We start from the raw sequence: 24,268 nt of genomic DNA, 5'->3' as shown, positions 1-24,268 counted from the left end.
GATTATAACTGGCAGATTGTGGGCAGCCATTTGGTTATTGTTTGTGATTATACAGCTCTGGGATAGGCTCAGAGATGGCCCTCTCTGAAAAGGAAGGAGACCACTACCCCAGGGAGAAGTAACCACAGTGCTCCGCTTCCTTAAGAATTTTTGCTCAGGCAAAAGTAGTGCCTGTCTCTTGTGCTACTGCTTCCCTTGCTTCTATCACAGGCACTCTTTTGACTGCCAAGTGTATCAAGGTGCACAACCATGGAGGCCTGTAGCCAGGTGCTGAGGAGGAAAGAAAAGCAGAAGAGCATTTGGTATCAGCACTTCCCAGAACACTGGAAGAGACAATTCAAGTGCTTTCTTGTTACATAATCCCTAAGCAGTGCACCTCAGTTTTGCTTATTGTTGCTAATTATCAGGATGCCAAAGGGCTAGTCTGACAATCACAGAGCTTAATGGCCCTCAAACAGGTCATAGACAAAAATCGCCTTCTTGGCTGTGGACCCTGACTCCTAGGAGATTGACTAGATTCCCTGGAGGAAGAGGTGGCCACCCAAAGCCTAGCTGCTCGGCTTCTGAGCTTTTCGTACAACCACCATGAAGATCTGTACTATGGGTGATTGGACTGAAAGCTGTGAGTTTTTGCAACTAGATATATAAAATGTTCTGAGGGAAACTGAAAAGGGTGGGGGGAGCCAGTAGGTGAGGTGCTATAGTTCACATACCTAATAAGAAGACAACACAGCAGAACCTTTATTTTATTTATTTATTTATTTATTTATTGTCTTTTTTGCTATTTCTTTGGGCCGCTTCCGCGGCATATGGAGGTTCCCAGGCTAGGGGTCGAATCGGAGCTGTAGCCACTGGCCTACGCCAGAGCCACAGCAACATGGGATCCGAGCCGCGTCTGCAAGCTACACCACAGCTCCACCACAGCTCACGGCAACACCAGATCGTTAACCCACTGAGCAAGGGCAGGAACCGAAAACACTACCTCACGGTTCCTAGTCGGATTCGTTAACCACTGCGCCACGATGGGAACTCCACAGCAGAACCTTTAAATACCTTTTCTGTTGCTACTGCTACCTATGGTTCTGTCACAACAAAGATCCAAATCCTCAGGATTATAAGGAAAAACATCCATAACATCCCTGTGGCATAGTAAAGGAGTTAATTCAAGTGTAACTTAAGCCTGGGGTCCTTAAGCCCTAAAACCATTGCAATGGAAGTGACCCCTAAGTCTGATGACACTGATTTGAGACTCTGGAGGAAGAAAGTTATAAATAAGAGCAGTGTAGAGAACCCCCCCCCAAAGTATATCTAATGACCAACCAAAAAAGGGAGAGGGAGAAGGAAAAACAGACGGAGGATGGGGAGGAGGAAAAGAAAGGAAGGAAAGAAGGAGGGAGAGAAGGAATCTGGTTACAGGAAAAGGAAGAAAAAAATAACTGAAAAGAGGTCCATAATTTGACTTAATTGGAAGTACAAATTTACTCAAATAACATATACAGCAAAGAGATAAACCTGTGCTAATTGACTCTTGAACCTCAATAACATCTAGTGAAGTGCAACAATTGGCAAACTTTCGTGGACTTAATCAATACTGAATCTCAAATTACAGTTATAACTGAGGATCCCTCTAAATATTAACATCATACCCACTATGATCCTAGGGGTGTTAAGCGCACATAAAACAGAGCACCAATAGGTATGACCAACCATTACAACTATCGTTTTTCCTAAATTCCCCATGGTACCCATTGCCCTAAAATAAACTTTAGTAAGCATAGATGTTCTGACCTAATGAGTGATAAATTAAGTCTTTGGCACTTACAAATTGGCTTGACAAAATGGGACCCCATTGACCACCTTTTCTCCCGAATTAAAATAGCTAATGTGGCCTAATGCAAATTAAAACAGGGCCTTCAAGGATTGAAGCTTATAAGATCTTAGGAGGGAAGGAGTGATTATCCCCCTGTTTATCCATTTAGTAGCCCAATTTGGCCTGTTCTTAAACTCAGAATGGATGAATGAACCTCATAGTAGATTATTGCAACCTTAATGTTGTTGTCCCATTCATTAAGGCTCCAGTAGCCAATGCCCAATATTTTTGAAATTACTGACTTCATCTTATCAGCAACTGGTGAATATTTTGCTATTTTAGATTTAGTTAATGTATCTTATTCAGTGTCTCTTTCAGCAACCTCTCAGCTGAACTTTGCCTATACCTCTGAAGGGATACAAAGCAAAGGTACCTCAGCAGACTTGCTATTGTACACAGTCTTTGCAGGCAAGATCTTAACATCCACCTTCCTCTAGGAGCACAGGTATGACATCACTTTGATGACATTTTCTGAGAATATTTATTTGACATGCTCATTAAGAACATACAAATATTCACAAACAGCTCACAAAAGGAGTGGGCTTTCACCCACATATAATGCAAGGCCCCACTACCCCTTTTAAATTCCTGAAAATTGTTTCATAAAGTGAGGGCTTCTCCATCCTCACACTGTCAAGAAACAGCTATTGACCCTCTTAACACCCACAATATTGATGCAAATACAATTTTTTTTAATCCCTTGTTGGGTTATGGAGTCAGTATATTCCTGATATACAACTTTTACTTAATCACACTGATGCTGTAACTTCAGCCAAATGAAATGGGCCCCTCTCCAACAAAAAGCTTCAGAATCAGTCCAATTTGAAATCAAAGAACATTCCTGTTCGTGCCTTCTGAGACACATTCATTATAGAGGTTTTAATAACCTCTTGTGCCTCCTGGAGTCTCTGGACCACCTACGTTGGTAATTGCCCGTGGTATTCTGATGCAAGAAACTGCCCTCCTAGGCCCTATACTATACACCATTAGAACAGCAATTGGTAGCCAATACTGTTCTCTCCTGGAAATGGAGGATCTTATAGATCTTGGTCCTGTGACCCTCCATACCCAGCTGCCAATCTGTCTTAAGTCATGGAAGCAGTATTCCACAAGTTCATTGCTATAGAATAGACCACACCTGGACCTGAAGAAGGAGGTGGCTATCCTTGTCCTCAAACACTTGCCAGATGGCATGATTCTAGAAGAGGGCACCCCCTCCCAGACCCTTTGGCTACCTGGAAAGTCCCTTGGGATCAAATGAATGAACTTCAATGGGAGTAGTATACTTTATGAATGGTATCATCTCTTAACTTGGATGTCCCTTATAAAGGACTGGATCCATTCATCAGCACAGTTGGCCCAACTTCAGGTAGCACTGGATGCCTTGGTCAATAAATGTCTCCATCTGCACATTTTTACAAGCAATTTGGCAATTTTGTAAGAGTTGCACCAGGACACTGCTTATCCTCATCCCTCATATTATAGAATTTTTTTCTTGAATAGGATAACTAATTCTTCAGATTAGCCAGTGATCCATGGCTCCCACTCTCAGCCTGGGCCTTTACCTTAGCCCAAAGTTTCACCAAGTTGTAGCACATTAGAATCAGCTGAGGAGCTTTAGCAACTCCTGATGCTTATGTTTCATGCCAAGACAATTAAATTGGTATATCTTTGTGTGGGAACCAGGCATTAGTATCTTTAAAGATCCCTAGTGGTCTACAGTACACCCAGTAGTTGGTAAACTACCATGCAACCCCTACCCAAAGACTCTGGTGAATGATTTTGGGAATAATTACACTGAATTTGTCACTTTTGAAATTCTGAAGAAATTGATAAAATTAGAATTCCTAAATATGCCAGTCTTCAGCATAACTGAATTATGCAATACTTTAAATGTGTTATAAAGGACCAGTATCAGTTATTTAAGGATATGCTAATTAATATGGTAAAAAACAAATGTGTATGTATGGAAATGGAAATATATTTTCCATGTAACTAGAACTTCCAGGATTCTAGCAAATGTTTTATAGAAACACATTAATTACTTAAATCTATAGCAATGAAATACATGAAAAATTAGTATGAAAATGTTTAGTCATGAATTCAGAACCTGAACAATCACACTTTATTCCTTCCTACTTGACTTTCAGTATTAATATTTTATTATGCAGACACATCAAACATCACTTACAATCTGTGTATATGTGAAGAAATTAACAGGTTATATTTTTACTTACTTTCACCTGGCTCAACATACCCAACCTTGAAATATCTCAGAATAATCCTTATTAACTGTTCTCAAATAATTCTTAAGCACTTATTAGTATGCTAGAGATGACATATTAAGGCTTTAGAAAAACATATAATTCTGCTTCTATTCAAAAAGTATTAATTTCATAGCAACATTTCAACAAAATTGTAAATTGTAAATTACCCTTCTTATAAAAAGAAGTTTCTACTTTTTTATGTTAATATTGATTGATAGATGTGATTGGCTGTATATGTATTTTTTTCAATAAGGAGGATACCCAGAAGCATTTGACAAAGGGAATCATTCTAAACTAAGCTAACTAGTGGAGAAGAAAATTGATTAAGAAAAGTTGTGGGCATTTATATAATGAACTGTCTTAATCTATGATTCAGTGGTTTCTAACAAGTAATTTATTAATTTTTTGATTTATTAATTTTTGATGAGATTGCTCTTTCTGATCTTTGGTGTGTATAGAATATCTTTTCATTTCATCACAATGAATGGAAAGATTTCTCACTTATTTCCAGGGTGTGTCAAATGGTCTCAATAGCCAGCTGTTTTAAATGCCTAGGACCAGTTTTCTCTGAACATCCCATTTTCCTGCTTTCAGGGTTTTTTTTTGTCCTCGTATCCAGATACCTCAAATTTTGGATTTTCCTAGAGAGCCATGATTTCAGTTTTATTTCTTTTCTGTAAATATCATTTGTTTAGTACATAACTAAATGTTAGTTGAATTTATATCTTTTGTGTGATGTTTCATCTAAATGTTATCAGACACATATAGTCCTTTATCACTTACTCTTAGTTTTAGTTCTCGAAGATGTTCACTGTGTCCATAGAATTGTCATTTTCAGAGAATAAGGTAGACTGCTTAACAGAGAAGGGTTTGCTGTCAGCTATCAGTTTCTCTTATGTAAAAGTTTAACTCATCAAGTTCTAGGGTAGAGTGAAAATAGAAATATGTCTATGGAGAGTATGTCTATTTTTATGAAATATGTCTATTTTGGAGAATGTCGATAAACATAAAACAATAATATTAGGGGATATTAAGTGCTTGTCACCTGCCAAGATTTTATCTGCATTATCTCATTTTTATCCCTCTCATTCTGACATGAGTAATATTTATAACACCAAACTATGAGTGAGGTGATAAAGGAATGGAGATTTAGTCACATGTTATATAGGTAAGATTCAGAATTGCTTTTTCAGAGATCACACAATTAGTAAGAGTCTATGGTGGGACGCAAGAAAAGACTTCAAATAGGTCAATGCTTTCTCTACCACACCAAAGGTCATCTACACTTACACAGCAATGATACATTGGTTTGATTTTTGAAAATTAACTATACTTTGGATTTTTAATAATTAACATAAGTGTATATATAACACACACCTTCATTCTTTGAAGCTGAAGCATATTTCTAACCATTAATAATTCCTTCACCCTCTTAAAGCAAATCAACAAGTTTAAAATACCAGTTAATAAAATTCTGCCCTACTTAAGATCCTTGTGGAGGAACATGGGTTCTTCCTGTTTATCTTTTGTAAATTAGGGGGCTTGAGAAATGAATTAATGAAAAGAATAGGCCATAAAGAAAATGTTTAAGTATAATTTTTAAATTATGTCATGAATAATATTTTCATTTAGTATATAGGAAAATACCAATCAAATGTTGGTATATTGCACATATGAGACATGATCATTGCCAAAACAGTTGAAAGTGTAGTTATTTTTTTTCTAAAACAATTTTGAGATTCATATCTCTCATATGATTCCAAACTAAGTAACTAAATGAGGATCTGAAGCACCAGTGAAATAGTTTTAAAATTATACAGTTTATTTTCGAAAATGTTGATATTTGAGTTTGAAAGATAAATTCTCTTCCTGGAATATATTTTTAAAACACAGTATCTTTTTTATTGCTCAATTTTTGCTTTCAGTCACCTTTTAATATGGTTTCTTAAAATGGGTGAAATAGGAAGTCTTATTACTTGAAGGGATAACAGTGGAAATTGATATAAGCTGAGTACCTTTTAAATTAGTGTTTTATATTACTGCAATCAGTGGCAATCTTTCAGTAATCATCTGTTAATTTTGTATATCTGGGAAGCTAAAAAGCAATGGTTATTCACCGCTTTGGGGAAAAATATAGGGTTTTTTTGTCTTTTTTTTTTGAGGGGGGCCACACCTGCGGCATATGGAGATTCCCAGGCTAGGGGTCTAATAGGAGCTGTAGCCACCGGCCTACGCTACAGCCACAGCGATGCCAGATCCTAGCTGCATCTGTGATCTACACCACAATTCATGGCAAGGCCCAATCTTTAACCCACTGAGTGAGTCCAGGGATCGAACCCACAACCTCATGGTTCCTAGTCAGATTTCATTTCTGCTAAGCCACAATGGGAACTCCAAATATAAATTTTAAACAGAAGGGAATCTAAATGATTAAAATATAAATTCAAACCAGTAGTTTTTAACTAGGAATGATTTAGAGACATCTTTTTTGTCCAGCCAGGATAGAAGGGTCTTGCTATTGTTATCTGGTGGGTAGAGCTCGGGAATGCTGCTAAACATCCAACAGTGCATAAGGCAGTCCCCCAAAGAATTATCTGGCTCCAGATGTGCTGAGGTTGAGAAACCCTGGATTAAAGCAACAGAATTGTTTCATTTACACTATTAAAATTATATACTATTAGAGTTATTCAAATAATTACAAATGCTGAAATAGTGATGCATTTAATAAATAAACTTATGAAGCTAATGGTCTAGCATATATTGGTGAGTTCTAAACTATGTTGCTTTAAAGCTGGTGTTTAGACCCAAGTTCTCAATTAATTGGCAAAGTGCTAGATATTCAAATATTTCAAGCGCCAATACACTTCTTGAGGTATTTGCATCCTATTTGGAAACTGGTCAGTGGTACAGGACTCAGTCTTCTTCTGTTGGGGAGGGGGTTCCTTAGTTACCAGAGGCTTTGTTCCTTGGTTGCTTTGGCCTTGAAGTCTGGCTCTCTGCTTACTGGCATTGCTAGAACTCACTGGAGTACTTTTCCAATTAGCTTGGATACTCTTTAATGAAAACCTCTGTATCTGACTTCTAAATAAAAGGATCTGGCCTGTAAGATCAATACCATTAACATATAATTTAATGTAATTTTGTTTCAAAAAGTCTAAATATATATACTAGATGATCAATGTTAAAATTCAGTTAATTCACTCTTCCTCTTCCCTTCTCTTTCTGAATAATGCTTTGCTAAAGCCATTTGGAAAGGCAGAGCAAAGGAAGGTCTGATAATGTCAGGGATAGGGGAAGGCTGTTGTGGCTCAGTAATGATTGTTGGAACCTGAGACGAATGAAGAGGGCGTTGACACAGGGAGCAGAGAAGAAGAAAGGTGGTCTAGTGAGATGAATATGGTCCTGAACTGGTCAAGAAGGGTTTCTGCGCAGTGAGGCAGGCTAGTGTGTCAGCATGTAAGTGGGATGAGGAACACTTCTATCTGTGTGATGGTGGCCAGTATGAGTGGTTGGAGCTCAGGCAGGGTATGTAGGAGGGTTTTCTGGCAAGGGTGCTGAAACTGAAGCAGGCTGAGATATTAAAAAGAAAATGAAGTAATTCTGATGGAAAGTTATTAACAACCAGGAATTTTGTACCCAGCCAAACTATCAATCAAGTGCCAGAAGAGAATAAAGTTATTTTTAGGTATATAGGGTTAGCATTTTTCTTCCATTCATTTTTTTTCTGGAAGCTACAGGAGGATGAGTTCCAGCAAAGGAGAGAACACCACATAGAATATAGGAAACCAATCACTCAACACAGGAATCAGGAAGAAAGTACCCTCACCATGGTGGCAAAGGGAAAACTCAGGATGAGAGCTGAGTATCAGATGTAGAGGGAAAACAGTCCAGGTGAGAGCAGGTCAGAAGTCTCCAAATTTCTTCAAGAAGAAGATACCTCATTGAATCACTGATGTGAATGAGTGTCTTTGGTGGAGATTTATAAACCAACAAAGAATTTGAGGTTAAAGAAGTGATAAACATAAAACAACAGGACTAATTCCAGAGAAAGCAGGAAGCTGAGCAAGAAAGAGAAGGTAATTATACTTTATTTCATGGCACAACTGTGAAAAGTGTTTTCATCACCATTGTAATATAAACACTGAATACTGATCTAAATAAAATGATTACATGGAGTTCCTGTTGTGGCTCAGTGGTTAGCGAATCTGACTAGGAACCATGAGGTTGCGGGTTCGATCCCTGGCCTTGCTCAGTGGGTTAAGGATCCGGTGTTGCCGTGAGCTGTGGTGTAGGTTGCAGACGAGGCTCGGATCCCGCGTTGCTGTGGCTCTGGTGTAGGCTGGAGCTACAGCTCCGATTAGACCCCTCGCCTGGGAATCTCCATATGCCACGGGAGTGGCCCAAGAAATGGCAAAAAGACAAAAAAAAAAAATGATTACAGAACAGTACTGGAAAGGTGAGAGGATGGGAAGGATGTGATGTGGCAATTGTGGTGGAGATAGTGGGGTGGGAGAGCCAATTTTCCATGATCTAAATAATATGTCAGGTAATAATATCAAAAATATTTTGAAACATTAAAAAGTAACTACACTGGAATGTTACTTAGAGATGTCAAGTTAAACAAAGTAGTAAAATTGGTAACTAAAATATGAGTGCTTTCAACTACTTCCTATTCAGTTTGAGTGGATCTGACTTACAACTTCTAGCCTCTGCATCTCTTATTTGAGAGTTTTCTCTGGCATTTAGATTCCACTTTGCCTGAACACCATATATACTGCAGAAATAAAACACCAAGTACTGCCCTTTACCTGTTGGGTGATAAATACCCCAGCTCTTATGCTACATGGGTGGGATAACTCTGGCCTGAGGGGAGGATGTGTTCTAGACCATTTCTGAGTTCTTTAGCAGTGTTACGCTGCGGTTGCCCACAGAGGTAACTTCTTGGGTCAGACCTTATTTATGGGCTTTCTTTTCTGTTCTATCTTACCTTCCCATTTCCCCACATGTGTTTTGGGGACCATCTCCCAAATAAATGAGTTGATCAAGTCATTATTACAAAATTTGCCTCAAGGAGATCCTATGCTGACACAGTTAAAAGAGAAAAAAGTTAACCTCTCTGAGAAAAAAATGGAAGGGAGAACAGAATATCTTAACTATGATTCCTGAGCCTTTTCAAATTTTTTCTTTTCCTAAAATTCTCCTATTCTAGTAGGAAATTGATGTCCCTGTTTTGATGAATTGCTAAAGATAATTTTTGAAAGTCAGAAGCTGAGAAGAACCCCCTTTGCCTACCCAGTTAGACTTTCAGGCTGTTTGAAAGGTGGAAGGCTTGTCCTAAGCCTCCATTTTAGACAAGGAAACTGGCTGGATGGTCAGCCCAACACCCTTTGTTTTCCACAGGTGTTGAATTAAGAGAAGTAACTATCCATAACCATAAACTGTATTCAAACCCCAGGTGTCTTTTTTTATTACTATTAATTTGAACTAGGTAGCATTAGTTTTAGTTCCTCGAAGATGAAAATAAAAGCATTCCAGAGGCCAGTTTTTGGTATTATTTTAGAAATATGTGAAGTTGTCATGTATCTTAGAATTCATATTAGGTTTCTAGCATTCTCTCGCCCCACCCCCCACCCCCACCCCACCTTCCCCTTCCCTTCCCCTCCTCTCCTCTCTCTCTCTTTTTCAAAATCACCTTAGTGGATAGAGTTGATTCTGCCTTCTCCTCAAGTCACATCTTCATCAGCAGTACATTAATGGCATGGGGATAGTGAGAACAACCCCAACCATATTATCCTGACATCCTGACAGTTTTTCACAGACTTCCCTTAACAAATTTCAATGTCTACCAATACCTCTAATTCATTGACTTTCAATACATTCAGCAGCTGTTTCCTTACAGTTTTTTGAAACCTTCAACAAGCTAGATCTTTGGTTGTCAGTCTTAAATGGGACATAACTTCATATGGGCACATCCTTAATTCTGTTCTCCCAACACCAAATGAAATGTAAAAATCAACTCGGACTCAAGGTCTACCAGTCCTTTAATTCCAGGCAGAGCAGAAATACCCACAAAGTGTCACTGACCACAGATGAAATCCTCCAAGAAAAAAAGTAAAAAGTTAGCATTCCATCATTCAACCCCATGACACTTCTTGTGAACCAAAAATGTAATCCAAACCTCAGACTCAGCAGTGCCTCTAAGTCTTTATCAGTGGGATAGATTTTCAGTTGCTTTTGTCTGTGGTCATGAAGAATTTTTGCTGCCCCAGCCATTACTGTCATCTAGGTAGCCAGGGGAACAAGTTAGCACAGCAAAATAAATTGGCCTTTGGGGGGATCCCATGGGTGACTTTGGCTCAGCTCCCTGAATCAAGACAGTAACCCTGGCAGCCATGCTTGAGCTGTCTACTGAGAGAGGCGTTTGAATCAGCTCTCGCTATTTATGAGGACTATACTTCCTTGGTCCTCATTATTTTCTAGGCCTTTCTCACTTCCCTTTCCCTGCACCTGGCCAGTCTAGGCTTCCTGACCTACCTGTAGCCCAAGTAATGCTTCAACATTCATAAACTCAAAGATTGTCCTAAAGTTACATATAGAAAAACCAGCAGAGATGCTCAATAATTAGCCCTGAATATTAGAAAGCATTTTCTGCAAGTTGGAGAGTTGGTAGTATGTAGGGTATTCCTGAAATCTCCTATGGATATCCACAAGGCCAAACCTAAGGGAACATTTCGAACCCTCTCACAAAACAGACACACTCCACGGTCAAGAGCCACCACACCGCCTGAGTAACAGCCTTTATTGAAAAAAATATTTTCTCAGCAAGAATTTGTTCTTTTCCCAGAATAGTGGAGTAGAAAAACTATCTAGGGCTGGCTAGGTCTCTAAAATATCATATTTGAACATACAGATGTTAAAATTGTTGAAGTCAGGGGGCGGGAGAAAAAAATTGTCTAAGTCTATAAGATATCTTAATTTCAGATTGCTCATATATGCATACATCACCATAGATTATTTTTGTAATCTGAATTTGCTTCCTCCTCCTCATCTTCTAACTCACACCTTTCTAACACCACTTTATGACATTTCCTATAGCTCTGAGACTGTCTATACGGGATAGTTTTTTTTTTTTTTTTTTTGTCTTTTTGCCATTTCTTGGGCCGCTCCTGCGGCATATGGAGATTCCCAGGCTAGGAGTCTCATCGGAGCTGTAGCTGCCAGCTTACACCAGAGCCACAGCAACACGGGATCCGAGCCACGTCTGCAACCTACACCACAGCTCACGGCAACGCCGGATCCTTAACCCACTGAGCAAGGCCAGGGATCGAACCCGCAACTTTATGGTTCCTAGTCGGATTCGTTAACCACTGAGCCACAACGGGAACTCCGATACGGGATAGTTTTTAAAAATTATTTTTGATTTTGACTTTGGTTGCCATTGTCCTTTTAGAGGCAGGCAGCATGTTAGAGAAAATTTTTGCCAAGGATATGAAACACCAAAGTTTGAGTAGAAACTACCATTACCAGATGTGAAACTTTAGGTAAATCACTTAGGGCCTCCATTTGCTCAACAGTAAAATGGGGGCTTAGACTAGACCATTTTTTGTTTGTTTTAGGGCCACACCACAGCATATAGAGGTTCCCAGGCTAGGGGTCAAATTGGAGCTGTACTTGCTGGCTTACACCATAACCACAGCAATGCTCAATCTGAGCCATGTCTGCGACCTACCCCACAGATCACGGCAATGCTGTATCCTTAACCCACACTTAGCAAGGTCAGGGATAGAACCCATGTTCTCATGGATGCTAGTCGGGTTTGCTAACCACTGAGCCATGATGGGAACGCCCACACTAGACCATTTCTAAAAGTCTTCCTCAGAGTTCAGTAGAAACAAATCTGACTAGTATCCATGAGGATGCAGGTTCAATCCCTGGCATTGCTCAGTGGGTTAAGGATCCAGCGTTGTGGTAAGCTGTGGTGTAGGTCTCAGACATGGCTCGGATCTGATGTTGCTCTGGATGTGGCTCAGGCCAACGGCTATAGCTCCAATTCAACCCCTAGCTTGGGAACCTCCATACTCTGTGAGTGCGGCCCTAAAAAGCCAAAAATAAAGTCTTCCTTCTTTCTTTAAAATCTTAACAGTAATTTTGGTATTTGTCATTAAAGCTGTTTTGAGTAGATTGGGGGCACTGCCATTAATCTTTACAAAGTGTACGTAAGTACTACACCATAAAGAACCCTTCAGTATTACTAATAAACACAAACTGAGTTGAGTGAAACACCACATAGACTGTATCTTTTTGTAATTTTAGTTCCCAATTCTCTTATTTAAATATGAATCTAAAATATTCAAAACACCTAGGTGCTGTGATGTCAAAAACTGAATTTTTACCATTATGATACTACTTTAATAAAGTGACTTCTGGGAAGGATCATTCTGCAGCAGAGAATTTCTGGACCCATATTTATTTCCTTCAAACCATGACTTAACCTCCGCATACACTTCATTGCTTTGGTTAAGCCAGCAGTGTCTTGGGAAGAGATGGATGACTACATGGAGTGAGGATGAGATTTTGCACTCCAGTTTTGTTCCTAATCACTGACAAAGACATTGGCTAATAATGGTATTATATTAACCTCTAAAACATTATACAAAATCAGTTTATAGTTTCATATCCTTCTTCTAATATACTTTCTCAGAATAAGTTCTTCATTCTTTTTGTAATGTCATAGAAATCTGTGGTTATAAGCTTGATGAACAAAGACCATATCAGGTTCAGTATTTGGAAACGTCAGATATCTAGTAGGTAACCAGGACTTAATAATAATGATGATGATGTTATTAATGCAAGTACTTTTTTCTTTTTTAAAAATTTTATCAGAGTATAGTTGATTTACAATGTTGTGTTAATTTTTTTTTTTTTTTTTTTGGTCTTTTAGGGCCGCACCGGCAGCATATGGAGATTTCCAGGCTAGGGGTCCAATCGGAGCTGTAGCTGCCGGCCTGTGCCACAGCCACAGCAATGCAGGATCTGAGCTGCATCTGCAACCTACACCACAGCTCACAACAACACCAGACCCTTAACCCACTGAGTGAGCCAAGGATCAAACCTGCGTCCTCATGGATGCTAGTTGGGTTCGTTAACCACTGAGCCATGGTGGGAACTCCACAATATTGTGTTAATTTCTGCTGTACAATAAAGTGTTTCAGTTATGTATATATACATATACATTCTTTTTCAGATTCTTTTCTCATATAGGTTATCATAATGTGTGTGTGTGCGCACGTGTGTGTGTGTGTGCACGTGTGTTTAGGGCTGGGAATGGAAGTTCTGAGACTAGGGGTTGAATCGGAGCTGTAGCTGCTGGCCTACCCCACAGCCACAGTGACATGGGATCTGAACCATATCTGTGACCTACACCACAGCTCATGGCAACACCAGATCCTTTAATCCACAGAGCAAGGCCAGGGATCAAACTCACATCCTCATGGATGCTAGTTGGGTTTGTTACCCACTGAGCCACAATGGGAACTCTGGTTATCCCAAAATATTGAGTAGAGTTCCCTGTGCTGTACAGCAGCTCCCTGTTAAGCATTCATTCCATATACAAAAATGTTCATATGCCAATCCCAAACTCCCAATCCATCCTCCCCCTCACCTTTCCCTTTGGTAACCAAAAGTTTGTTTTCCAAGTTTGTGAGTCTATTTATGTTTTATAGATAAGTTCATATCATTTTTAAAAAGTTTTATTGAGGTATAGTTGATTTACAATGTTGTGATAATTTCTGCTGTATAACAAAGTGATTCAGTTATACATATACATACATCTATTCTTTTTCAGATTCTTTTCCCATAGAGATTATCACAGAATATTGGGTAGAGTTCCCTATGCTGTACAGCAGTTTAAATCATTCCATCTACCATAGTGTGCATATGCCAATCCCAGACTCCCAATCCATCCTTCCCCCTACCTGTCTCCTTTGGTAACCAGAAGTTTAAGTTTGTTTTCAAACTATGAGTCTGTTTCTGTTCTGAAAATAAGATCGTTTGTATCTTTTTTCAGGATTCCACATGTAAGTGATATCATATAACGTTTGTTTTACTCTGACCTAACTTCACTTAGTACAATAATCTCTAGGTCGATCCATGTTGCTGCAAATGGTATTACTTCATTCTTTTATATGGCTAGTAGTATCCCATTGTATATGTGTACCACGTCTTTATCCATTCTTCTGTCGATAGCTATTTAGGCTGCTTCCATGTCTTGACTATTGTAAATAAGGGTGCTGTGAACACTGGGATGCATGCATCTTTTTGAAGTATGTTTTTCTCCAGATAGATGCCCAGAAATGGGATTGCTAGATCATATAGTTGTTCTATTTTTAGTCTTTTGAGGACTCTCCATACTGCTGTCCATAGTGGTTGTACCAATTTATTTTCCCACCAACAGTGTAGGAGGGTTCCCTTTTCTCTGCACCCTCTCTAGCATTTATCATTTATAGACTTTTTGATGATGGCCATTCTGATCGTGCAAGGTGATACCTCACTGTAGTTTTGATTTGTATTTCTCTAATAATTAGCAGCTTCTCATGGGCTTTTTGGCCAACTGTCTGTCTTTTTTTTTTTTTTGGAGAAATGTCTATTTAGATCTTCTGCCCATTTTTTATTGGTTATTCATTCTTTCGAGATTGAGATATATGAGTTGTTTATATATTTTGGAGATTAATCCTTTATCATTTGCTTCATTTGTGAATATTTTCTCCCATTCTGTCAGTTGTCATTCCTTGTGTTTGTAGTTTCCTTCACTGTGCATAATCTCAAGTATTTCCTTTCCATGCTGGAAAGTTTTAGGCTATTATCTCTTCAAGTATTTTATCAGGCCCTTTTTCTCTCTCTTTTCTCCTTCTGGGACCCCTGTAATGCAAATGTTGGTGCATTTAATGTGTCTCTTAGATTGTCCTCATATCTTTTCATTCTTTTTTCTTTATTGTCTTCCACAGCAGTAATGTTCATCAGTCTGTCTTCTAGCTCACTTACTTTTTTTGACTTATGTGTTATGCTATTGATTCCTTCTAGTGTATTTTTTCATTTCAGTTATTGTATTATAACTGAATCTCCTAGTTCTTTGTTAAACATTTATTGTAATTTCTCATTCTGTTCCTCCATCTCCTTTTTCAAGATCTTAGATCATCTTTACTAGCATTACTCTGGATTCTTTTTCAGGTACCTTGCCTGTCTCTACTTCACTTCATTGTTTTTCTGGGATTTTATCTTTTTCCTTCATCTAGAACCTATTTCTCTGCCTTCTCATTTTGTCTAACATTCTGTGTTGATGGTCTCCTTTCCACAACTGCAAGACTGTAGCTCCTCTTGCTTCTGGTGTTCATCTCCTGGTGGGTGAAGTTGATCTAGGGTTTGCATAGGCTTGCTGGTCAGAAGGACTAGTGCCTGTCCAAGCTAGGTCTTGCTCCTCAGGTGGGCAGGGTCATGTTGAAGGGTGTGTTTAGAGGTGGCTGTGCAACTTTAGGCAGCATATCTTCTAATGGATGGGGCTGTGTTCCCACCCTGTTGGTTGTTTGGCCTGAGGCTTTCCTGCACTGAAGCCTGAAGGCTGATGGGTGAGGCCAGGTGTCATTTCCAAAATAATGACCTCTAGGAGCACTCATGCTGATTATCTCCTGAGGCCTCTGCTTCCAGTGTCCTGCCTCCACAGGGAACCACAGCCATCCCCTCCCCCCAGGAGTCCCTCCAAGGCCTACATGTGTGTCTGGGCCAGATTACTGGGAAGTCACTGCTTTTCCCTGGGACCCAGTGCATGTGAAACCTTGTGTGCATCCACCAAGAGTGAAGTCTGTTTTCCCCCAGACCTGTGGAGCTCCTATACTCAAGCAAACCTGGCTTTTAAAGCCAAATGCTCTGAGGGAAACTCCTCCAGATGCCAGACCCCCAGGCTGGGGAACTTGACATGGGGTTCAGAACTCTCACTCCTGTGGGAGAACCTATGTGATATAATTATTTTCCAGTGCATGGGTGCTCACTCAGAAGATAAAGGATTTGTTTATATCACAAAAGTGCCCTTCCTACCATTTCACCTTGGCTTTGTTATTGCCTTTGATGTAGAATATCTTTTTCAATAATTTCCAGTATTTTTTATTGATGGTTGTTCAGCAGTTGTGATTTTGGTGTTTTCATGAGAGAAGGTGAGCTCAAGTGATTAATGCAAGTATTAATTAACGTAAGGAACTAAGAGATACTTGAGAAAATCAGAGCAGAAGTGTTTGTCCTTTCAATTAAAGGATACTGTAAATAATAAATAAGGGGGTAATGAGAGTTCCATTTGTGACTCAGCAATAATGAATCTGACTAGAATCAATGAGGATGCAGATTCAGTCCCTCACTCAGTGGTTAAAGATCTGCCGTTGCTGTAAGCTGTGGTATAGGTCAAAGACGAGGCTTTGATTCCACATTGCTGTGGCTGTGGTGTAGGCCTGCAGCTCCAATTTGACCCCTAGCCTAGGAACTTCCATATACCACAGGTGCAGCCCTAAAAGGACAATAAATAAATAAATAAATAAATAAGAAAGCTTTAGATAACCAGTAATACCAAAGACAGTTGGGATACATCTTAATATTGTTGAGTGGCAAAACATTAGTTAATAGCTCCACTTTGATTTTTGCCTCACCACAAATGAGAGCAAACAAAAGCATGAGTGTGTGTTTAACAGAGACTCTATTGAGTAATAATTGTTAATGAACTCAAGGTCAATGCCAAGGCAAATGAATGACCTGGTGATTCAGAGGCGGATTACGACCTCTGAATCACCAGGCTATATTGCACAGCTACACAAATCCCGTATAAATTATTTAGCCAGTCAACCCTTGTGGGGGATTCAGAGCCACTCTTGGTGAGCTCTGGCTAGACAACATGATGAGTATTGGACAGTATGATTGAACTTAAGGATGAAGAAACACAATTCCAGATTCTGAAATGGTCTTCAAACCAGTTCTAGATCTTGGGCATCCCCTAGACTACCAGCATGACTCTCAATCACTTCTTTCCTATGTTCTTGGGGGACCCAGATAATGCATGTGAATTAAATGAGGAGAAAGCAACTTCTCCTTCTACAGCCCAGTTGGTTTCCCAGTTCTGCTATTATTCCTTTCCATTTTCCTTAATCCATCTCCACAGCCAAGCCTTAGTGTGGTCCCTGGTCCGTGCTCAGGCAGACCATTGCATTTCCTCATTAATTGGGCTCGGGGATCTTCCCCCACCCCCAATGGACTAATCCTGGTAAAATTGCAATGCAGATTCTTTTCATGCTCATCTCCCTGAAGACAGAGTAAAACTCCTTGGTGTTACACCTAAGGTCCTTCAGGAGTTGAGCTGTGTCTCCAGGCTCGTTTCTTAACAAGTACCCCATGTCAGGAACTCTTGATTCAGACAAACTGAACAACCAGCAGCAGATCCCTGGGCCTCAAATGCATGGACTGCCCTTAATTAATCTTCTGCCCAAGATGCCCTTATTCTTCACCTCTTTATCTTCATTGAGTATGCATCTTTTAAGGCCTGGCTCAAGTTCTTTACAACTATAATGGTATCAAAACTATATCTTGCTATGCTTGAGAGTAGCAGCCATTGTATTCATACTTGTTTCTCCACTTCAGATTTCATCTTCTACTATTCTCCCCAGCCTTCTTTCTATTCTCTGTCCATCCCAAGACTCAGAGATTTTCCTCTGGCTCTTCCCTTTGCCTAAATATGCCATCTCTGTCCCCCTACCTGCTCTTCACAAGACTGATTCATTCATCATTCAGTCCCAGTGCAAATATCACCTCTGCAGAGAGCCAGTCCCTGCTGTCCCACATCTAAAGTAACTTCGCCCAACATTCTTCTGATCATCCTTTTATCATCCTCTTTGCAATCGTCACCATCAGAAATGAACTTATCTTCATGTTTATTTGTTCTCTCCCCAGATCTCCCACTCCTCACTAGAACATACTTCTCTGCCTAGCAACCTGGTCTACTCATTCACTCAGGTAGCCCTAGTGCCTACAACAGTGCCTGACATATAGTAGGTATTAATAAACATATTTGGAGTTAGTATATTATATGTAGGACTTGCAACTATAGGAATGTATGTAACTAGGATAATTTTATGAGTATAGATTTCCTGTTGAGTGGGAATAAAAAGGTGGGCATCCTAATCAACGTTCCACCTCTCTAGCAACTCTATAGTGAGTCATTATTTGAATGTTTTTATCTTTTGTGTTTCACAGCAGTCTTTGCATGTCAAGAATATATTAAGGCATGATTTTTAAAGAGCTTTTAGAATGTAGACATTGGAGCCAAATCGCCTAGGTTCATGTTGAGTTCTGTCTATGTTCTGTCCAGGATCTTAGGTAAGTAATTAAATCTCTCTACGCCTCAGTTTCCACATCTATAGAATGATGCCTGCTTCATGGGATTATTGGGATGATTACAAAAGTATGTGCAAAAACAATCAGTGTCTCGCCATAATAAGTGCAATCATTAATATTAGTTGTCTTCCATCATATGTAGACAGGATACAATTGACAAATCCAAATAAAAGGAGTATATATGGGAGACTAATGTGATGGGAAAAGTGTGTGTGACAGAGAAATGAGAACAGCAAGACTTTTGCTTCCAGGAATTCACAACAATGTAGTTTATTAATTTTACATTTAGATATTTGTAATTACACACATATATAGGAAATCTGAAAGTTATTTATAGTACTTCCATGATTTTGTGTTGAATGTTACAAATTTTATTTTAAAATAGTTTAACAAAACTCATCTTGCATTTTATTATTTTAAAATAAAATCCATTATATCAAAATCTCAAGTATTTAAAAATTGTAAAGGCCATGATTCAAGTCAACAATTCTGTGTTTTGAGAAGTTCTGGGTAAACATGATTTCATTTATCTATGAAGAATTTACTCTGTTCCCTTCTTGCTTTTTCAAGACCTTCAAAAGTGATCATTCCTTTTGGCAGCTGCAACTTACTCGTTTCTGTTTCCAGTATGTTCTCAGCTTCACCTTAAATAAATACAGAAATGTGTAAGATGACAAAGAGGTCATAAGTATTTTGTGCAGTGGTCTACTTACTGTGTTCCAGTGACATGCTATAACACTGTGTGGAGGCATGCCACCAGATCTCACAATTAAATATTTCAGCCACTGTCCACAGGAGAAGTGGACTGAAACACAGTAATGAATTCTGAAGATTCCTAGAGAGATAAATCAGATGCCAGAGACTCTATTTGACAGAAAATAGCATTTTAAAATATAGAAGAGAAAGACTACCAAGTAATTTTTTTTCTTTGAAGTAAAATCAAGGTGATAAGTATTAGTTGTATCGGGATGGGTTTAGGGTATAGAAATCACGTATAGGAGTTCCTGACGTGGTGCAGCAGAAACGAATCCAACTAGGAACCATGAGGTTGCAGGTTCCATTCCTGGTCTCGCTCAGTGGGTTTTGGATCCAGTGTTGCTGTGAGTTGTGGTGTAGGTCGCAGATGGGGCTTGGATCCTACATTGCTGTGGCTCTGGCATAGTCTGGCAGCTGTAGCTCCGATTAGACCCCTAGCCTGGGAAGCTCCATATGTCACAGATGTGGCCCTAAAAAGACGGGGGGAAAAAAATCACATATAGTTCTTCCTATTGCCGGTTATTATATCATATGTGACATAAGAGAAAATAAAATTTACTAAAAACTCTAATTTTTCAGGAAAGCAAATCTTTGCCTTGAAAATATTTATAAGTATCCAAAATAATATTAAATATTCTTTAGTCTGTATATACATCCATACACACATATACACATATTTATAAAAAATTCCTCTTTCAAATGATAGCTAGTAATTTCTTAGTCCCAGTGACATATGCCAGCTTTTATTGTTGAAGACCAATTAGTTAAATTTTGAAAAATTATAATGTATGTTGTTGACATTCCATAAACTTTCCTTGGGAATAAAGGCAATTGTTTTCTTTAAGTACTCCTCTTTTAGCACACAATTAATTTATACTCCAGACCCAACAGGGCAGGCTACAATCTACAAATTATCACAGCATTTCAGCTATCTGCAAACTTTTTTTTTTTTAGTCTTAAATAGTAAGTAAAAATAATTACAAAATTGCATGTAATTGGGCAGGCTATTGACGACAGACTAGATATTTCCATGTGAGAGTGCCTTCCATATGGCAAATTCTTAGTATGTGTTTACAGAATGGCTGATAATAAATTCAATTAAACAGGAATTATGTATCTTGGGGGTCATTACTAGTTAACAGGGCTAAATGTTATAACCTAAACTTTTTAATATGGTAAGTTTCCTGGTGGATTCTCAGTTTTTTTAAAACAAGAAATTTCTACAACAAGCGTTGGAAGTCAAATTTTATATTCTGTAGACTCTGATGGACCTGTAATAAAATTACTTGCTGAATATACAATCAAAATAGTCCTAGAAAATAAATTTGTTTTCCATTAGTAATATGTTCAAGTGAATGCTGTGTAATAGGGTTGAGATTTCTAAATACCAACTATTAATTTTTATGAGGCACTGAGAATTCTAATGTCCCTATAAACAATGAGACATAGTTGAGCTCAGACTAATGAATTCTTAAGCAGATGAGTAACATGAAACTGAGCAGGTTACTGAAATGAGTTATAACATTAGTAAATCAGTGTGTACAGTTAGTTTCCAGCTTAAGATGGAATTTTACTACAAAAGTTAATTTGTAGATCAATATTTTAGAACTCAGAATACATCTTCCCACAGTAATAATGCTATAAATCAATTTACAAGCCATCAACAAAAAAACTGTTTAGCTCACAATATAGCTGAACTATGGTAACAATAATTCTGACTCCAAAGGACATTTTAACATAATTTCTATGTGGAAAATGTATTTCCATTTTCTTTTTTTAATTAAAGTATAGTTATTTACAATGTTGTGCCAATTTCTGCAGTATAGCAAAATTACTTAGTAATACATATATATACTTTTTTAAATATTATTTTCCGTAATGGTCTCTCCTAGGAGACTGGACATAATTCCCTGTGATAGACAGTAGAACCTTGATGTTTATCCTTTCTAAATATAATAGTTTGCAACTACTAACCCCAAACTCCATCCCACTCCCTCCCCCCTTACTACCATTTTCAAATGAGAATTTTTAAGAACATATAATCCCTCCATCCCCCTCAGCCCGGGAATGCAGTGTCCTACTCCCTATTCCCAATACCTGCAGAGGAGTCTACACCCTCTCTTTTCCCACACCAAACCAGTCCCCACAGAGCCTCAGGGTCAGTGATGGGCCTACAGCTCAAGATAAAACAAGATGGCAAAAATGGAGCCTTGGGAAAGCACTGTCACCACTGTGCTCTGGGTTGAAGGCTTGAGGAGTAGGGAAGTATGAGAGGTATGGTGGTGGTAATTTGGATGATATGGATATCCTAGAATAATGGGAAATTCTATCTTTCTGGGACAGGAATGGCTTCTGTGGCAGCACTGCTATTTTCTAGGGCAGTAAGAGCCAGAGGTCAGTGAGAACAGTGCCGTACTGGTGAGTAACAACCAGCTTTCCAAAACAAACAAAAAAATGTATGTAAATTTATTATGTACATATGTTTATTGTAAATTTTACTTACATGAAATATATGTAGCACACAATTTATAAATAATAATAAAATGTACAATGTACTTTGCCATATATTCCATATAGCACTACTGACAATGGAACAGCTATGGACACATCTACATTGTTAACATTTTCTTCATCATTTTCTTAAGTCTAGATCATGGGTTGGCAAACTTTCCCAAAAGGACAGACAATAAATATTTTAGGCTTTTGGAGACTAATACATTTGTTGCAGTGACTTGTCTCTGTCATGGAAACGGAAGAGCAAAAATGAATGGGCATGTCTGTATGGCTAGCCTGCAGACCACAGTTTGTCAACCTCTGATCTTAATTAGCATAGTGGTTAGTCAAGCCTTGACTTGGCATTTTCAGATTTCCATGATGTAAATGCTCCCACCATGACTAAATTCAAGCTGACATACCAACAGAATGACACTCAGGGTCAGGGTTGTATCTGTATCTGTATATGGTACTTGCTTTTCTTTTCTTTCCTTTTTTTTTTTTTTTTTTTTTTTTTTTGTCTTTTTGCCTTTTCTAGGGCTGCTTCCCATGGCATATGGAGGTTCCCAGGCTAGGGGTCTAATCAGAGCTATAAATGCCATCCTATGCCAGAGCCACATCAACATGGGATCTGAGCCGTGTCTGCAACCTACACCACAGCTCACTGCAACGCCAGATCCTTAACCCACTGAGCGAGGCCAGGGATCGAACCCACAACCTCATGGTTCCTAGTCGGATTTGTCACTGCACCATGACAGGAACTCCTGCTTTTCTACCATATAGATATAATAGATATACATAACTTATAAGAATAGATGTATAAAATGTAAAAGTACAGATAAGAGTAAAATAATTAGAAACTTATAAGTTCTGCATATTTATTATCATTTTTTAAACATAGTTTAACATTTTTTGTAATTTATTTAATTGTAAGTTTATATAATTTGACAGTCAGTTCTGGTGAGCTGGTATGAGCCAGCTCCAGCACAGCACTGTGTTGTTGGTCATTTGAAGCTGAGGGAGAATCTTGTCAGAATTTTCCTAAGCCAAGGGGTTGTAAGGAGTGGATCCTTGAACCAGAAAATGAATCAGAAATTGAGATTGCTTTTTCAGAGACTTACCTTTCATTCTTTGTAGCAAGGTTCCATAGCCCAGGTCATACTGGTAGGTAAAGACAAAGCCTAATGGAATGATAGGGAGGAAGAAGGCTGGCTTCTTCCTTTTTATTGCTCTGATTCAAGAACAAAAAAGAATGAATATCAGGAAATAACCTGTAAATCCATATGTCTGTACTCAATGAAAAAAAAATATACATGCTTTTTGGAAGAATATCCTCCATTTAAGAAGTTATTTAATTCATTTAAGTCCTCCATGGAAATAGATTTCCCTACCCATAACCTCTCAGCGGATTCTTTGGTTTTCAGGTAGGATCTATGATTCATTCATCTTTATTTGATATTGAGGCTCAGATTACTTATTTTTAAAATATTTAAGTATTGATATCTACCCTCTTGGGATTGTGGAGATGAATTTGTAGAGGCCCCCTTCTATCTTGGAGTTTACTCAGTCCTTTCTCTTACTAATAAAATGGAGAAAATCCAAGAAACTAAAGGCAGAATTAACTATTACTATCTTGGTTTTACAGAGTTACTGCCAACGACTAAGCTGTAAGGTTTACTTTGTTTACATTTATGTATACTATTTAGATTAAAGTTACTTTGTTTACATTTATGTATACTATTTAGATTAAAGGTCTATCTTGGCAAACTTAATAATATGATAATGGCAAAGACAAAAAGAAGTAAAAGAAAATTGTGAAGTACATAGCAAACATACCCAGCTGTTAAAGCAACGCTTGCAATGCCAAAAAACGTTCCAAAATATTTGAGGAATTCCCGAGACCAAGCAATCTGCATAGCCATTTGTCTTTCTCTCATTTCATTCTGCATGATGAGCTGCCTTTCCAGCTGAGGGTCAAACAAAAGACAGTTTGGTTACTCATCTTTTGAATTTGAGCACAGAATTAATAATCTGCATTTCCAGTGGATTTCCTTTCTTTGATTCATCTTTTTTCTTTTTTAAATCTCAAACAACTTTGACCCTCTGGACAGCTGAGCCAACTATCACCTTTTTGTCCCTCTGGACAGCTGAGCCAACTATCACCTTGGCAATAAAATCTGAAATATAAATGGAATAGATTGAATGCATGTAGTCTAGAGCTTTTATCCAAGCCTAAAATATACGTTCAGCTTATTATATGAAAGGTGATAAAAGATTGTTGTCCCTTTAAATACAGAAACACCTTATTGTCCTTTATTACCACTTGTACTGAAATCATTTCGCCTCCAAATCCATCCAACTCCACACTGAAATTCACTTGAAGTATTAGGTCTATAATATGATGGTAGAGAGGTATTATTTTGAGACATCAATAGAGATTTTTCTTTGCCACATTTTTATT

The 24,268-nt window shown here is 38.4% G+C and overlaps 2 protein-coding genes across 10 annotated transcripts in view; one reads left to right on the top strand and one right to left on the bottom strand.

Annotated features, from left to right (window-relative positions):
- The window catches only part of CD274 (CD274 molecule), a 146,354-nt gene that overhangs the window by 34,202 nt on the left and 87,884 nt on the right, over positions 1–24,268 (top strand). For all 7 annotated transcript variants that reach the window (XR_002341636.1, XM_021083736.1, XM_021083755.1 and 4 more), the window contains exon 3: positions 21,658–21,732. The gene's annotated coding sequence lies outside the window, so the exon portion shown is untranslated. The remainder of the gene's footprint in view (positions 1–21,657; positions 21,733–24,268) is intronic.
- The window catches only part of PLGRKT (plasminogen receptor with a C-terminal lysine), a 47,725-nt gene continuing 42,260 nt past the window's right edge, over positions 18,804–24,268 (bottom strand). For 2 of the 3 annotated variants that reach the window (XM_005660117.3, XM_021094326.1), the window contains 3 exons: positions 23,644–23,774; positions 22,929–23,038; positions 18,804–19,202 (listed from right to left, as the gene is read on the bottom strand). In XM_005660117.3, the coding sequence (XP_005660174.1) occupies positions 19,081–19,202; positions 22,929–23,038; positions 23,644–23,774 (363 nt within the window). In that variant the 3' untranslated portion in view covers positions 18,804–19,080. 3 annotated transcript variants of the gene reach the window in all.

The sequence above is a fragment of the Sus scrofa genome, chromosome 1, assembly GCF_000003025.6.
Source record: "Sus scrofa isolate TJ Tabasco breed Duroc chromosome 1, Sscrofa11.1, whole genome shotgun sequence".
Taxonomy (NCBI): domain Eukaryota; kingdom Metazoa; phylum Chordata; class Mammalia; order Artiodactyla; family Suidae; genus Sus; species Sus scrofa.
This window is presented reverse-complemented; position numbering and strand designations above follow the sequence as displayed.